This window comes from Pleurodeles waltl, chromosome 3_1 (genome assembly GCF_031143425.1).
Source record: "Pleurodeles waltl isolate 20211129_DDA chromosome 3_1, aPleWal1.hap1.20221129, whole genome shotgun sequence".
Lineage (NCBI taxonomy): Eukaryota > Metazoa > Chordata > Amphibia > Caudata > Salamandridae > Pleurodeles > Pleurodeles waltl.
The window spans coordinates 319,358,234-319,375,197 of NC_090440.1; the positions used below are offsets into that span (position 1 = coordinate 319,358,234).

Consider the following 16,964-nt stretch of genomic DNA (forward strand, 5'->3'; position numbering starts at 1 on the left):
CCCACATTTCAAGCCCACCCTAGGGTATCACCAACCAATCATGTCAAAAGCTTTTTCTATGTCTAGTGCCACCTCTGCCATCGCAGTCTTCATATTCTGCACGGAATGCATAACATGCAAAAGTCGGAGGATATTCATGAGGGTGCTTCTCTGTGGCATAAACCTGCACTGATCTTAGTGTACAAACAGTCCGACTACCCTCCTCAATCTATTAGCCAGTATCTTAGAAAGGATTTTCATGGAGCCGTTCTGCATCCCTTTCTGTTTTAGGAAGCATGACTATCACAGCCTCCCTCGTAATCTGGAGTCTAGCTCCCTCTTCTGTCTCATTATAGATCCTGAGTAGTTTTTCAGCTAGCACATCAGAATAAGTTGCATAAAATTCTGTGGGGAGCCATCCAAACCTAGGACCTTATGTACTTGCATGGCCTTTATCACCTCCTGTATCTCCTTGGTCAAGCCAAGTCCAGGGCCTCCCACTGCAAAGCGCCCAAAATTGGCAAATCTAAGCTGGCCAAGAACTCATGTGCCCCAGAGGCAGGCTTATTTCTTTATTTGAGCATCAAAACTGAGCTATCAGAATCTGAACGAGGCCGTTCGACGAACTACTACATGGAAGCATACCTGAAAGATTAATTAACATGAGTAACTAGCTACTAAGCATAATTAAATCAGTGTTATTAGCGCCCGCTAAGCAAGGTGTGGGCCCCTTTCAGAGCACAGCAGAAAGATACTTTTTTTACCCGTATTTCCATGTTTGGAGGTTCGAACGTGCCAACACTGCCTTCAGCATCTGCATGACACAGGTGGGCAGAGGGCATTGCTAATATATCTCTGCTGGATAGTATATGTACTTAACCGGGGTAATTAGGGGCCTAGATGATATCCATTTAACAAATGACAACTCTCATGTTTTGGACTATTATCCATAGTAAGAACAGACATAGTTATTGGTTTGTGGGAGAACGGAATGAAATGTGGACATTTGTTGTGAAAGCTGTAGCGGAGTGAGGCTTCTATGAGATCACTTTGAAGATATACTTCTGGGTAGGGATTGAAAACTTCGAGCTAACTTGAGAGAATAGGACTGAGGCCACTATCCCTCTTTTGGTCAGAGACACCTCACCTTACTAGAGGCCAAACCAATAAAACTGATTTTTATCCATTTAGGAATGGATGAAACAGACCTTAAAAGTTAGCCCATTTCAGAAGACTATTCAAAGCCCTCAAAACGTAACTAACCTAGACTTGACATTTGACTGGTGAGTTGTGCCTTGGCCTTGATATGAGCAAGAACCCACATCAAGGATCATAAAAGTGTTAAAGACGTCCAGCGAGATCACAAGAGGTGATGATCAAACAAGCTCAGGGCTCAAAGGGGCATAAGCAATAGCTCCCTGGCAGGAGGAATCCCAAACTTATACTTAAGGAACACATGTAATTACGGTTCGGCTATATGCAGCATTGATAACGTCTGTGTTGTGAGAGCAGGTCTGGAGATTGAATTGAAATACTTCTCCCGATAATGTCCAACCAGCAAAATTCTCAGCTGACATCATCCACAGGAACGGGTTATCAAAGGGGGAACCTTTGTGTATATAAAGTAATCTTTTACTTTTAAAACAATGCAACACAACAATGTGTGAATCCTTTTTTCGAAGTCAGGCGAACATGCCTGACATATGAAACACTTTGCGGAGTTTCCTTCTTCATTTGGAGACGAAAGGAGAGGACTTTCTTAACTTATTTTCTTAAGGCAAATGTGTGTGACCTTCTCAACATGTTATGGGCTAACAACAGAGTATACACGAAACTCCCAGGATTAAACTGGAAATTAAAAAGCAGGTATGCAACTAAAAAAAAATGCCCCCGGCAGAGCCACCTGCCTGCTCAACCACAGAAATGTTATCTGCTCCCTTTTATCATCAAATCTTCAAAAAACAACATTATCTATTTCCCTACAAAGTCTGCCTGCGAGATCCTTTTCACCCTTACTATTTTACCCATGCTCACTACCTCCTCCACTCTCAACCCCATAAAGAAATTTGATGTGCAACATAACTGCTGAGTTATTACCTCCACCACCACAGCCATCAGCTATGCAGGAAGCACCAAGCAACTCATCTAAAAAGACTACAGGCGGTCCAAAACACAGCTGCCAGACTTGTCCTCAACCTACCACTCTGATCTCTCACCACACCTCACCTGAGGGAACACCACTGGCTCCTGATACACAAGGCCACACAGTACAGGCTTCTCACCCACACATACAAAGTACTACACAAGACAGGCCCAGCCTATCTTAAGAGCTGCATACATTTCCACCAACCCATCGGGGACTTCCGCTTAGCTGATCGCTCACTAGCACATGTCCTGCATACTCAAAAACTGGTCAAGTCTTCTCATACATTGCTCATAAAATGTGGAACAACCTCCTACGCCATATTAGAGCCTCCTCCTCCTCAATGAATTTCGCAAGGAACTAACGACCTGCCTCTTAAAGTAAGTTCCCTCCAGGCTAGCCTCACATACCTACAAAAGCACTACAATACCCTCACAGGTGATAGGACACTACAGAAACATATATTACATAACAATGAAAGATTTGGATGGTAGTAGTGGATTTTACGATATGGGAAGAAATATTTTTTATAAAACTATAAATAGTAAGGTAAAGTCTAGCTACAATGATTACGCAGTAAGTGTTGTTCACTGCTTCAAATGCTACAAGATCAGAAAGGCAGATAACGTACTTAGCCATCCCATGTCCTTAGCAAACCGGAATTAGATTTTCTCCACATTGAATAATAGAACTAAAAGGCACATAAATATATAATGCATTACTTTCATTTACATGGTATTCAGTGATAACACATTTTTACAGGAAAATGCAGGCAGCAGATCTGGCACGTTTAACAAACATTATAACCCATCATTCTAAAAAACAACTACACAAGCTTAAAATACTAGAAACCCCATGACTGAAATTAAACTTTTGTTTTTTTGAACGACGCTTTGGGATAGTACAGTGCTGGGCCATTATGATAGGACAAATCATGCAAAGTAGCACAAAACAGCAGAAGCATCTTGCGGTATAACGAAACGTTTACTGGGCTACTTAATACATAAACTAATCTATAATGACTGCAAAATTCAACTTTCCATACATAGCAAGTTATATACTAAATTTTAGAGGTAATCTATATTATGCCTACTCCACTGGGCAAAGCCTCTTATTTTTGTGGCGCTTATGCTGCCAGGAGGCTGCTTCAACATGAACGTTAACACAGCACAGTTCGACTAGGAAACTGCACTTACAGACTACTACAGGGAGTGCAGAATTATTAGGCAAATGAGTATTTTGACCACATCATCCTCTTTATGCATGTTGTCTTACTCCAAGCTGTATAGGCTCGAAAGCCTACTACCAATTAAGCATATTAGGTGATGTGCATCTCTGTAATGAGAAGGGGTGTGGTCTAATGACATCAACACCCTATATCAGGTGTGCATAATTATTAGGCAACTTCCTTTCCTTTGGCAAAATGGGTCAAAATAAGGACTTGACAGGCTCAGAAAAGTAAAAAATAGTGAGATATCTTGCAGAGGGATGCAGCACTCTTAAAATTGCAAAGCTTCTGAAGCGTGATCATCGAACAATCAAGCGTTTCATTCAAAATAGTCAACAGGGTCGCAAGAAGCGTGTGGAAAAACCAAGGCGCAAAATAACTGCCCATGAACTGAGAAAAGTCAAGCGTGCAGCTGCCACGATGCCACTTGCCACCAGTTTGGCCATATTTCAGAGCTGCAACATCACTGGAGTACCCAAAAGCACAAGGTGTGCAATACTCAGAGACATGGCCAAGGTAAGAAAGGCTGAAAGACGACCACCACTGAACAAGACACACAAGCTGAAACGTCAAGACTGGGCCAAGAAATATCTCAAGACTGATTTTTCTAAGGTTTTATGGACTGATGAAATGAGAGTGAGTCTTGATGGGCCAGATGGATGGGCCCGTGGCTGGATTGGTAAAGGGCAGAGAGCTCCAGTCCGACTCAGACGCCAGCAAGGTGGAGGTGGAGTACTGGTTTGGGCTGGTATCATCAAAGATGAGCTTGTGGGGCCTTTTCGGGTTGAGGATGGAGTCAAGCTCAACTCCCAGTCCTACTGCCAGTTCCTGGAAGACACCTTCTTCAAGCAGTGGTACAGGAAGAAGTCTGCATCCTTCAAGAAAAACATGATTTTCATGCAGGACAATGCTCCATCACACGCGTCCAAGTACTCCACAGCGTGGCTGGCAAGAAAGGGTACAAAAGAAGGAAATCTAATGACATGGCCTCCTTGTTCACCTGATCTGAACCCCATTGAGAACCTGTGGTCCATCATCAAATGTGAGATTTACAAGGAGGGAAAACAGTACACCTCTCTGAACAGTGTCTGGGAGGCTGTGGTTGCTGCTGCACGCAATGTTGATGGTGAACAGATCAAAACACTGACAGAATCCATGGATGGCAGGCTTTTGAGTGTCCTTGCAAAGAAAGGTGGCTATATTGGTCACTGATTTGTTTTTGTTTTGTTTTTGAATGTCAGAAATGTAGATTTGTGAATGTTGAGATGTTATATTGGTTTCACTGGTAATAATAAATAATTGAAATGGGTATATATTTTTTTGTGTTAAGTTGCCTAATAATTATGCACAGTAATAGTCACCTGCACACACAGATATCCCCCTAACATAGCTAAAACTAAATACAAACTACAAACTACTTCCAAAAATATTCAGCTTTGATATTAATGAGTTTTTTGGGTTCATTGAGAACATGGTTGTTGTTCAATAATAAAATTAATCCTCAAAAATACTACTTGCCTAATAATTCTGCACTCCCTGTATTTAGAAACGAAGATGTTAAACGTGGACATTACAGTGAAATGTATGTTACTTTCTGTGCAATAAAAGCTAATGATATACACACCTCAGGGTCCAGTTCCTCCAGAACATTCTCCAGTTGCTTCAGCTCAGCCTCTGAAAGATTGCCAAGAATTTCATCCTCATCAATATCCTTGTACTTCTCCAATTCTTTTCGGAAGGGTAGTGCCATGGTTAAAGCAGCTGAGCCCTTCAAGTCCTTTCGGTCTTCAGCAGTAAAATGCTGCACCTTGATGACTCGTCACAGCTGCCTAGAAAGACACAAAGGCAAGTTTACCGATAGCCCAGCTATACACACGGTGTTAGCTGAAGCAGGGATGCACTGTAAAAAGATAGAGATGGGAGACATAGGTGTAACGATGTAGGTTTAAACAGTACAATCTGTAAGAAATACCAGAACCAGTTATGTTTTCCAATGCCTGCCATCACAGAGACACAGCAATAGACCACTGTGTAATGCTGTTTTGTGGCATCGAAGGCTCCTGGTGAATTGTTAAACGTCGAGGTTGATTGGTTTATCAATATTTCAAGAACCTGAGATGGCACTTTTGGAATAGATTCATATTTACTTCCTTAAGCTTTCAGTAATACCAAGTCTTCCACTCTACTGTACAATAGAAGCACCTACACATTAAAATAAAACTATAAAACCAGTTATAAATGCTTAAATATCACATACGCATTGCAACCTAAAACTAGAATAAAGCATCAAAAACACTTGAGAGAGGAGCAAGGCCAAACTTACAGTTTCATATACCCCTAAACACCCTTGGACTGCTAATACAGCACCATTTTTTCTTGATATTTTCCTGACACCCTTAAAAGCACCCTAACATTTCTAACTACTAACAAAAGGAGCTGTACAATCGTTTGCTCCTTCTTTTGTAGCAGGGACACACCAGATCAGGCAATTCAAGAGACAAACGCATTCTTTCTCCCTAGCTTTTCCATTAACTTCTTTGAAGCTTACTTTGCACCCAACTAAAACACTATTTCTTTGGTTGTAGTAAAATGTCTTGTCATACAAGATAAGAACTCATTCAAGTACCACCCCACTTGCAAGAACACGGACAGCTACGCTTTCATTTATTTGAAAAGACTGGATTTGTTTGGCGCAGGACCATCCTATAGTACTTCGAAATTCACAGGATAGACGTTCTGGCTCCGCATCTCCGAGCCCTTGACCGGAAAGTTTATTTTTAGGGCTGGCATGGCAATAGTTTTAGATGTTTTTTTAGTCTCTTGTAATAATTCATAAAAATAATAACTCGAGAGGAGTTGGGTCGGCCCCCCATAGGCACTGCCTTGTTAAAGTGTCATTCAGTACGGTGCAAGCCACAGCTTGCAAAGCAGAGCAATGTGTCACCTCCCTCCAAACACTGCTTTATTGGCAGTCAGTCAAATTTTGGATCAACCATAAGTACAGCTTTTAGCTGTCGGCACTATCAGCATTGCGAGTGACAGCATTTGTTTTACCGTTTACTGTGGGAGTCCGGACTGGGAACCACTCACAGGCAACGGAGCAAGTCTGGCCAGAAAATTCTATTCTGTGTTACTTGTATAGTGCATAGCTACCCGTAGGCCTCCCAGCGCTGGAACAGTCAACAGTACCGCAAGAACATCACAGGGAAGGAAGACTAGTAGCTAAACAGCCAGGTTTTCAAAGTCTTGCGAAAAAGGCGTTCATTAGTCATCTGGCGCAATGCAGGTGGAAGGGTGTTCCAGAGTTCCAAAGCCAAATGAGTGCGTGGTCGCCCCAAGATGATCTCTTGAACTTGGGGACCTGGAGCAAGAGAGCTGTTGAGGAGCTAAGCAGCCTCCCAGGAGTGCATGAGGAGCCTAAGAGCCTGGCATTGAGGGGCCTCTCTTGTGGAGTGCCCTATGCAAGATGCAAAAGGCTTTTTAAAGTGCACTAGGTGCTTCACAGGTAGCCAATGTAGCTCTTTCAGGGCTTTCTTGGCTGATGAGTGCCTCGGGGGGTTCATAAGGAGGCGGGCTGCGGCATTTTGAGTGGTCTGTAACCTCTTACTCACATATTGAGGGCAACCAAGGTACAGAGCATTTCCATAATCACTCCAGGAATTAATGAGGGGCTGGATGACAAGTCTTCTTGCTAGGAAAGGAAGAAGGCTGAGCACCTTTCTTAATCTCAGGATACCAAAACAAATGGCAGCAAGCTGCTAAGCGTGGTGTTCCATAGTAAGGCTGGGGTCAAGCCACATACCAAGGCTTTTTATCACAGGCTTCAAGTTGGGTAGATTCTCCAAACAAATAGGGTCAAGGGAGGGGGAAACCTTGTTGAGGTTGTTGCCTTGTCTTCACTGAGTTTAAACTTGCATTTGGCCATCCATCCAGCTACTTCATGGAGAAAAGGAGAGAGAATGGGGTGAGAAGAGCTGGTGCTAGGAGATACTGAGATCATCAGTATCTCAGTATCTCCAGTGTGAGAGTATGAGACTACTGATAGCCCACGTAAGGGCACAATCTCAGCTAAGGGGCGCATGTATAGATTGAAGAGTGGGGCTCAGGAAAGACCCCCGAGGCACCCCACAGCTCATAGGTAAGGTCTCAGAGTAACAGTTGTGGTCTAAGACTTGGAAGGTTCGGTTCTCCAAGAATGAGTGCCATTTTAAGACGTGACCTTCAATTCCAGCTTTCGCTATTCTACGGACGAGAGCGACATGATCAAATATGTTGAATGTCACGCTGAGGTCCAAGACAATAATATCAGCTGAACCTCCTTGATTCAACAGACGTCTTGCTTTCTCCATCACTGCCAGCAGAGCAGTTTTCGTGCTATACTGTGGTTTGAAACTCATTTAAGTGGGGTGGAGGACCTGGTTGGATTCCAGGAAGGCTGAAAGTTGTTTGCTGACCTGCTTTTCTAAAAGCTTTGAAGAATCTGGCCGCAAGGAGATGGTCTATAGTTACACAGAAAAAGAGGGTCAAGACCAGGATTTTGAAAAAGCGGGTTGACCACTGCATGCTTCCATTGTGAGAGGACATGCTCACACGAGAGGGAGAGATTAAGTAAGTACACCAAGACCAGGGCAATACTATCTGATCACAGTCTTAAAATGTGAAGAGGGCAGGGTAAAGGTGGGAACTTAACTTTATTATACTAAGAAGGACTGTGTGAAGGTTCACGGTACGGTCCAGAAAAGCTGTGAGGGTCTCAGCTGATTATGCTCTGTGACTACCAGGGGAGTCCTCCAAGTTTATGCTGTCAGGAAAGGAAGAATCGATTTCTACTATCTTCTTCGGAAAGAAGTGAGCCAAATTATTACTATGCTTTATGGGGGCTTCCTGGGCAGAGCCACAAAACTTTGGCTCCATGATGTCTTTTAAAATCTGAAACATCTCTTTGGGAGAATTAGCGACTGCTCGATTTTGAAGGAGAAATATGATGACTGCGAAGCTCTTATTTCCACGTGATGAAGCCTAACAGCGCTCCTATACTTAGCCTTGCTGGCTTCATCACAGAACTTCCTACAGTTTCTCTCCAGGGCGCTTACAATCTTTTTTCAAGCTAAGTAAATGGGAATTGAACCAGGGAGATTTTCTTTTTACATTGCTGAGGTTTCTTAAGCTGCTTTACCCGAAGAACCCTATCCTGGGAGTTAGTGATCCATTTGTTGAAGCTACACATGGAAATGCAACTTGTTCACATTGATTAAGCCTTGTTGCATCCAGGATGACTCACCAGTACTCCAAATTCAGTTTGGACCAGCGTCTTTTCATCCAAACAACTGGTGGGGAGAGAGGAAGGGGAGAAGAATCCGACTCAGTAAAGAGGAGCAGGTAACGATCTGACCAGGTTAGAGGTAGCAGGCTTTCCACCCGAATGTGAGTTACATTGCTGAAGACTAGGTCGATAATGTGGCCTTTCTCATGGGTGGTGCCCTTCACTGATTAAGACAACTGAAGCGATGCAAGATTCTTCAAAGCGTTGTCATTTATATCCTCGAAGTGTATGTTGAAATCCACAAGCAGGGTAAAGTTTGTCCTGTTCACAGCTAGATCTAAGACCAGGTCAGGACGAGCCTGCAGGAACTGGACAGGCGAACCTGGTGGTCTATACAACAAAATTCTGGAGAAGGTCGATGTAGGACCTAAGGGCCTGATGTACCAAAGGATTTTACCCATTCTGTGTCTATGGGAAAATGCTTTAGTACATATGGCCCTTAGTCTCTTAAGCAAGGTTGAACAACAAGCTCTCACAGTTTGGTATCTGAAGAGGAACAAACATACCCTTCATTCAGGGTTTCCTTGTAAAAAACAGCTATGCCTCCTCTACTTTGCTACGTGGCTTAGCCTATAAATGCAAAAACTAGGGGGTAAGGCTTGGACCACACCATGGCCAGAGCCGCTACTAAGCCACGTTTCGGTAAGAAAGAGTACATCAGGTACCTGATCCATTAAAATAGCACAGATCTCCAGTTTATGTGCTGCCAAGGAGTGACGGGTGACCAGGAGCAAATGCCAAGTTGTGTATGTCACTGTCAAGTGCGACTCACTAAGACTTGGCTGGGGACACCAGCCACAACTCAGAGACCAAGGAAGAGTGAGAGAGGTCTACAGAATGATGACCAAGGCCTGCTTCAGAAGTTTGTAAAGCGCAAAGCTGGCTAGTAGAATAGGATAGCCTATCACGTGTGAATTGGTCAGGGTGCCAGGCCCCTAGTCCCCGAAGGGTGCAGACAGGCTTGCCTTTGGCATGCCAGTGGCACGTCCGTTGCATGCATCTGTGCGCATCACGCTGCATCCTTCATTTTAATGGGACCCGCCGGAAATACCAGAGCATGTCAAGACCAAGATGGCGGCTCATAATGTGCAAATGTGCCAAACAAAGCACTAAAGGGAGTGTGCTCAGAAACAATTCCCTTTCTGGATTCCCCCACCCAGCTCAGTCACGTTTCCTACAAAACAATTCCCACACTTTAAAAAGAATAAACAATAGTTCACTGGGTTTGCTGAGATTTAAATGTAAGGCTCGCTAAGTATATCAAAAGATCTGAACTGTAAAAGGAGTTGGTCACCCCACAACACCGTCTGGTGGTACAGTGACTGTTCTAGTCGCACATCGGCGCTGCATCCTTCCTTTTAAAGGGACCAGTCATAAACACTAGAGCAGGTCTCGATCACGGTGACGACTCTTAATGTGCAAAACAAAGCGCTAAAGTGCCAGTGCTCAGAAGCAATACCCCTTCTGGATTCCCCCGCCCAGCTCAGTCACGTTTCCCACAAAACAATTCCCACCCTTTAAGTATAACTATAGTTCACTGGGTTTGCTGAGATTTAAAAGTAAGGCTCGCTATGTATATAAAAAATTCTAAACTGTAAAAGGAGTTGGTCACCCCACAACAGCGTCAGGCGGTACTGTGATTGTTCAAGTCGCGCATCTGCCCTGCATCCTTCATTTTAAAGGGACCACCCAGAAACACTAGAGCACGTCAGAACCAAGATGGTGGCTCATAATGTACAAAATGTGCAATTATTTCTTCATGCTGTGCAGCTGCGTGACCACATGAAGTAATACCATGAAAGCAGCTTTTACTGATCGTTTGCTCCTTTTGCCAATCATGTGCTCATTTTTTTTAGGAAAGGGAGAGGGACAAAATAGGGACATGGAAAATAGCAACATGCTACCTGAGGGTCAATAAGTGAAAACACAAAACTGCTATAAACGCTTTACATTATAGCATAAGACATGCAGGTACGCACTAACCATCTGAAACCTGAAAAAGTATGTTAGGCTAGATGACAGGGAGCAGTGCGGCGACTCATTCTGAGATGTTCGAGATGCCATTGAACTGTATCAAATTAGTGACTACATGCGGTTGCAACATCACTGAGCGAGAGCACAATGTAAACTGCTACACACCACACAGCAGAGAATTTCCTACCATCACTGTATACGTGTGCTTACACTTGGCAAGCCATCATGCTGAGACTCTGGACGGGATGTGAGGAAGCATGGAAACAAGCTGATGTGCAGAAGTCGTAGCCATCTTGCAAGGGAGTCTGCCCCTCGCGTTGCTTCAATACTTGTATTTCAGCGGTTTAAAGATACAACTGAATCAGGAAAAAGTGTAATAACATAGTGAAGCTAGAATGACAAGGAGTGGCTGCAGCAAGGTAGGACGACCAGGATGGTAGAGTCGGACAGCCAGGGTGGTGTTTCTGCTCATTATCAAGGAGATCGAAGCCGCTCGCCTCAGCATCGACTTCTTTCACAAAGACTCAGTAAATGCGCATCCTTGTGATGGTTATACTCTCAATTCTGTGTCTATTAAACGATAAACGCAAGCTTGTCATATGCTACACTACACTATACTATATTATACCACCCCTGGGCAGTAGAACATGATCTGTTATTGTGTTCAATCAAACCCCGCATGTTTTGGTGAGTGGTAATATTATAAGCCCTCCATTTTCACCCCTTGTCTGAATGCCTGTATTCACTCTTTGCCAGTTCCTTATAGTATGTGTCTTGTGCTTTGGTGATTCCACAGCATATCTGCTGTAAGCACTGCTTTCAACACTGATCGAGATGCAGGACAAGTGTACTCAGTGCGCCGAAAGTTAAGTCTGGTTCAGTGGATCTCACTCACTGCACCACTATCATTTTTGCTAGCTCTTACTGGCTCAACTGCCTTTAGTGGGCATGAAGATTGCTGGACTGTTTTAGTAGTCCTTTGCAGAAGCCCGTTGGTCGCCCTTTGGGCAACATTCTCCATGTACTTTAGGGGGCAGATCACGGTCCTTATGAAAACTATTTATTTTCTTGCCGCTGTTTTACTAAACAGCTATTATGGGGGGGAAAATCCTTCTTTAATTTTAAGGCTCGCTCTTTAAAATTCCTGCTGCACTTTCAGAATGTCAGTCGCAAATGTTTTAGACAAGTGTTGACAGTTACCCAATGAACTCCATTCATGTATTTACCACCTAACACTAAGTGCTCTTTGCTGGTGCTCTGAATGCACGCTTATTGCCTTTCTCTGTGCCCCAACTGTCATTTAGCTATGCAGAGAATGGCATTTGCCTTCTCTGGGACTGTCTTGATTGAACAAAAACACTGGCATTAGGAAAGGGACATGGAACGTGGACATCTCATGTGCAAGGCACGTGCATGTCTGAATGCCAAGGTCCTAATGTTCAATGCCCCAAGAACACGAAGACATGCTTGAAACATTGCAGTGTTTTATTATATTAAATATTCTGCGCTGTATCACAGTGCACCTAGTTTCATGCCATAAGCACAACATATTTTCCAGTTGAAAATACATTGGCAAAGCTGATAGGTCTGGCCTTGTCAATCTTGCAGTGTTTCTGTAATGTATTTTTTGCAAACCTACAATAGAAGTAAAAATGTAAACATAAGGACTAAACAAACTGGCACCTTAATGTGGCATGCAGGATTCCAAAAAAAGTTTCTAAAAAATTAACTGCTGTAAGGATGCGTTAAAAAATACCTACAACGAAAGCAGAAGCCCTATTAGCTTTGCCACTGACGTGGATTAATTTGGAAGTGAAGCGTGGTCACTCACAGTGAAGAGAGCTAATGACTGAAGTGGGTTGACAGACGCCGCCCCTCCCCCCCCCAATACTGTAGGCCGTGTGGGGCAAAAAAGCAAAACGTGAATGGCACTTAATGGACCAATGAACAAAGAGGACTGACTTGAAGTCCCTCTATGTGTATTTACAAAACATGAAGTTGGCATAATAGCTAAAGTGGCCTCTAGGTCAGACTGAAATTGGTGAATGCAATGCCACAGGTCTACTAAATCCATTATGTTGTCTTTCATGTCCTAGTGCACACAGGCAGCATTTATGCACACAAGTGTTTTTATGCACATCACATTAACGCCAGGAGAGACAGCTTTGCCATTTCTTATAATGAATACGTTCCAAGCTTTGCCCTTCAGATGATCGTGTTCACGATCATTTCCGTCTCACTGTATAACATTTTGGACTGTTTCCGGTTATGCCTGTGTTGCCTTGAAAGCCAGAACTGCTGCTACAGCAGCAGGCGGAAAGCTTAGTTGAGATACATTTTTTTTTAGATGACAATGGAAAAAGGTATTTCCAAGCATCTCATTGGCACAAATTCACAAGAAAGGGGAGACTAAAGTCTAATTGACTGACAGTAGCAGTCAGTTCCTACAAAGAACACATATACAGAGGGACATTTAGTCAGCTCTATTCAGCCACTGGTCTATTGTAGTTTCAATCACAATTTGCTTCCACGCACTCAAGTATCAGCTGATCTATAGGTTGTTTCTTCTAATAGTACAGTGGACGAGTAAAAGTCACCAAAATGTATTTCTCAGTGCTTCGTACTTAAAAGCCCGACAGCGACCCCACAATACATTTTCTCTTCAATTTCTATCCACCACTTTTAGTGCATATTTGATTTAAAGGGAAGCAAAGGCTACCTTTTATATTCACATTTTTTAAAATTATTTATTAATAAGGGGGAAGTCATTGAAATGTTTTCCCTAGGCAGCAGGGTCTTCTTAAGAAATCTTTGAAAACGATCGGGGCAAACAGCAGGAGCAAATCTTAAGGTTTGCATACACAGTACAACTTATTGTTCACGACCAATTCTGTGCATACCTTACCCCCAGTTGGCATAAATGGTTTGCATCCAGAGAATACAATATTTTAGTATGGCGATTTAGCCTTTCCCCTCAGGTATTCCAATCAGAGGATATATCAAGGTATAGAAATTGGGATAAATGATCCATGCTCGCGCAGGTATACACACTGCAGTAAGGATGCAATCTAAAGGTAGAGGCAGGATGTAATGCATAATCCGCAAGCGTGCTCTGTGCCCCCAATAAAGTCATACAGAAGTTCATACATAATTATACCGTAGCTAAAGGGTAAAACAAATTTCGGGGGCAATGTGGAGCAAGCATATCATAGAAATAATATTAAGCATGGTTGGTGTACAGGCAGAAAAATAGATGTCAAGACCTTGTCTGAGGTGTACAAATCGCTACAAAGCAAAAACGATACCTAAATATAAAGTCCTCATATCATTATCCTCGAGCGCATCCACCAGCTGTAGAAATCCCCATCGCTTGAAGGGCCAGTCCCGAGCTCTACTAAAACATGTTAACACCTGCAAACGAAGGCTGCATTACACCTGTGCAAATCAACTGGACTGTGCAGCTTCTCGGGTGCAAAATACAGCTGAAACAATGCGCTTGTTCTAGATTCAGTTTGTTAAATTAATATCTAATATAATAAGATTCTTATCTGACAGAGATTGGAAATCATGATTTCTCCTTCCAACGATACTCACAACAGGGGTTCAAAATCAACAGGCCGATTCAAACCATTTTGGGTTTGAGACATCACCCCCTCTGCAGTAGGGCTGCATAAGACAGAAGTGTAAATGCATTCATTTTGAGAGCCTAAATGATTCTTACTAGAATACCTCATAATTGTTTTCATTGATTTCATAATGAAAGAACCAAAAGTTAGAACTCAAAATAAGTTTTGAACTTGATGTATAAAAAAAGGCAGCTGCAAGCCACGGTTTTAATGGAGGTCTGAGAAAGTTACAAACTCTCCTCCAACTGCGGTTGTGGGAGCTCCTTTTAACCAACCAGCAGCTACCCATTATGTGACCTTCTTTAACTGCGCCAGAGAGGTAGGTGTTATGCCAGAGAGGAGACATCTCTGAAGTTAACTGGTATTGTCAAGATTACACAAATTCAAATGTTAACTATACTTTTTTGGACTTGGGCCACTGAAACATCGTTGGGAAGACTTTAAAGGTCCTGTCTGTCTGTCAACTGGTCCAAATATGCACAATTCAGAGAAAATTAACCTCAGAGGAACAACAAGAGATCAGATGAACTGGACGGCAATGGCAAAGAAATAATCTTCTAAAGCAGGAACATTTCCAACAAACTGTGAAACAGTAATAATGTACGCCAACAAGAACAGCAAAGCTTTAATACTAGTGTTAATATTGTACTTTAAGAACAAGTTAGGGCCTTTCTCAATGCAATGGGGTCCATACGGTTTAATAAAACATTCGGACATTTTTAGCTCACTTCATAGAGAACAGACCAATCACACCACCCCCAACTTACAGTAACAGTCAAGTAACAAGGCATTCAAGCACATCACCGTTTTATGTTCCACTCGTATGTGGGAATTGTACACCATGAAGATATTTTACCCACATGCTAGGAATCTTATTTCACCGTTAGAGCCAAGGGTGTACTTCACATATATAGGTGTCTATCAGTAAAAGCTATCTGTTTTAATTAATTGGTCAAACAGTGAAATATAAAAATCACCTTAAGTTGGCAAGTTCTTGGAATCCGGCAAGTCTATATTAGCCTTCTATTTCTATTCCCCCAAGTCCAGTAAACACAGTACCAATACACCGGGCGATGTAACATCGGTTATATATGTACAGCGCTTAAAAAGGGCAAAGGTGTAATGATAAGTGGGTTAGTCAACGCCCAACAAATCTATGGGATTAGGTAAACTGTAGTTTACCTGGTAAATTATTTGTTTCCTCAAGCATGTTTACTAGATGAGCATGAAGAAAGACACTTTTCAGGCAGAGTTTTGAAACTGTACTACAACAATGCAGCGCTCATCTGCTGCTCACTGTCCTGTTCCAAGATGAGAGCTGTGGACTGTTCTTAATCTCCTAGCTGCTGGGCCTCCCCATCCCCCAGTGCTGAGCCCTTTTTTTGGCTATTTGGGTCAGTTCACGCTTAAGCCTTCATAACTTTGTGTCCACATAAGCTATCTACGCCAAATTTGCATCCTTTATTTCCAACATCCTAGGGATTTTAAAGGTACCCAGAGTTTGTGGGTTCCCCTGGAGGAGACCAAGAAATTAGCCAAAATACAGCAACAATTTTGTTTATAAAAAAAAAGAAATGGGAAAAAAGGGCTGCCGAAGAAGGCTTGTGTTTTTTTCCCCTGAAAATGGCATCAACAAAAGGTTTGCGGTGCTAAAATCACCATCTTCCCAGCTTTCAGGAACAGGCAAACTTGAATCAGAAAAACCACATTTTTCAACACAATTTTAGCATTTTACTGGGACATACCCCATTTTGATTATTTTTTGTGCTTTCAGCCTTCTTCCAGTTAGCGACAGGAATGGGTGTGAAACCAACGCTGGATCCCGGAAAGCTAAACATGTCTGAAAAGTAGACTAAATTCTGAATTCAGCGAGGGGTCATTTGTGTAGATCCCACAATGTTTTCCTACAGAAAATAACAGCTGAAATAAGAGAATATTGAAAATGAGCTAAAAAAAACACAGCCATTTTTCTCAACGTGTTACTCTGTAACTTTTTCCTGCGATGTCAGATTTTTTAAGGCACTATAACGATACGTCTGCTGGACTCTTCTGGTTGCGGGGATATATAGGGCTTGTAGGTTCATCAAGATCCCTAGGTACCCAGAGCCAATAAATGAGCTGCACCTTGCAATGGGTTTTCATTCTATGCCGGGTATGCAGCAATTCATTTGCTGAAATATAAAGAGTGAAAAACAGGTACCAAGAAAACTTTTGTATTTCCAAAATGGGCATAAGATAAGGTGTTGAGAAGCAGTGGTTATTTGTACATCTCTGAATTCTGGGGTGCCTATACTAGCATGTGAATTACATGCCATTTCTCAAATAGACGTCTTTTTTTTTTTTTACACACTGTCTTACATTTGGAAGGAAAAATGTAGAGAAAGACAAGGGGCTAACACTTGTCTTGCTATTCTGTGTTCTCCTAAGTCTCCTGATGAAAATGGTACCTCACTTGCGTGGGTAGGCCCAATGCTCGTGACAGGAGACGCAAAATGGACACATCACATTTTTACTTTGAAATCGGATGTGTTTTTTGCAAAGTGCCTAGCTGTAGATTTTGGCCTCTAGCTCAGCCGGCACCTAGGGAAACCTATCAAACCAGTGCATTTTTTAAAACTAGTCACCTAGGGGAATCCAAGATGGGGTGAGTTGTGGGGCTCTCACCAGGTTCTGTTACCCAGAATCCTTTGC

At 42.6% G+C, this 16,964-nt stretch overlaps 1 protein-coding gene across 3 annotated transcripts in view; it reads right to left on the reverse strand.

Annotated features, from left to right (window-relative positions):
- LOC138284064 (tropomodulin-3-like) overlaps positions 1–16,964 on the reverse strand; it is a 257,423-nt gene that overhangs the window by 144,475 nt on the left and 95,984 nt on the right. For all 3 annotated transcript variants that reach the window (XM_069222468.1, XM_069222470.1, XM_069222469.1), the window contains exon 2: positions 4,975–5,179. In XM_069222468.1, the coding sequence (XP_069078569.1) occupies positions 4,975–5,100 (126 nt within the window). In that variant the 5' untranslated portion in view covers positions 5,101–5,179. The remainder of the gene's footprint in view (positions 1–4,974; positions 5,180–16,964) is intronic.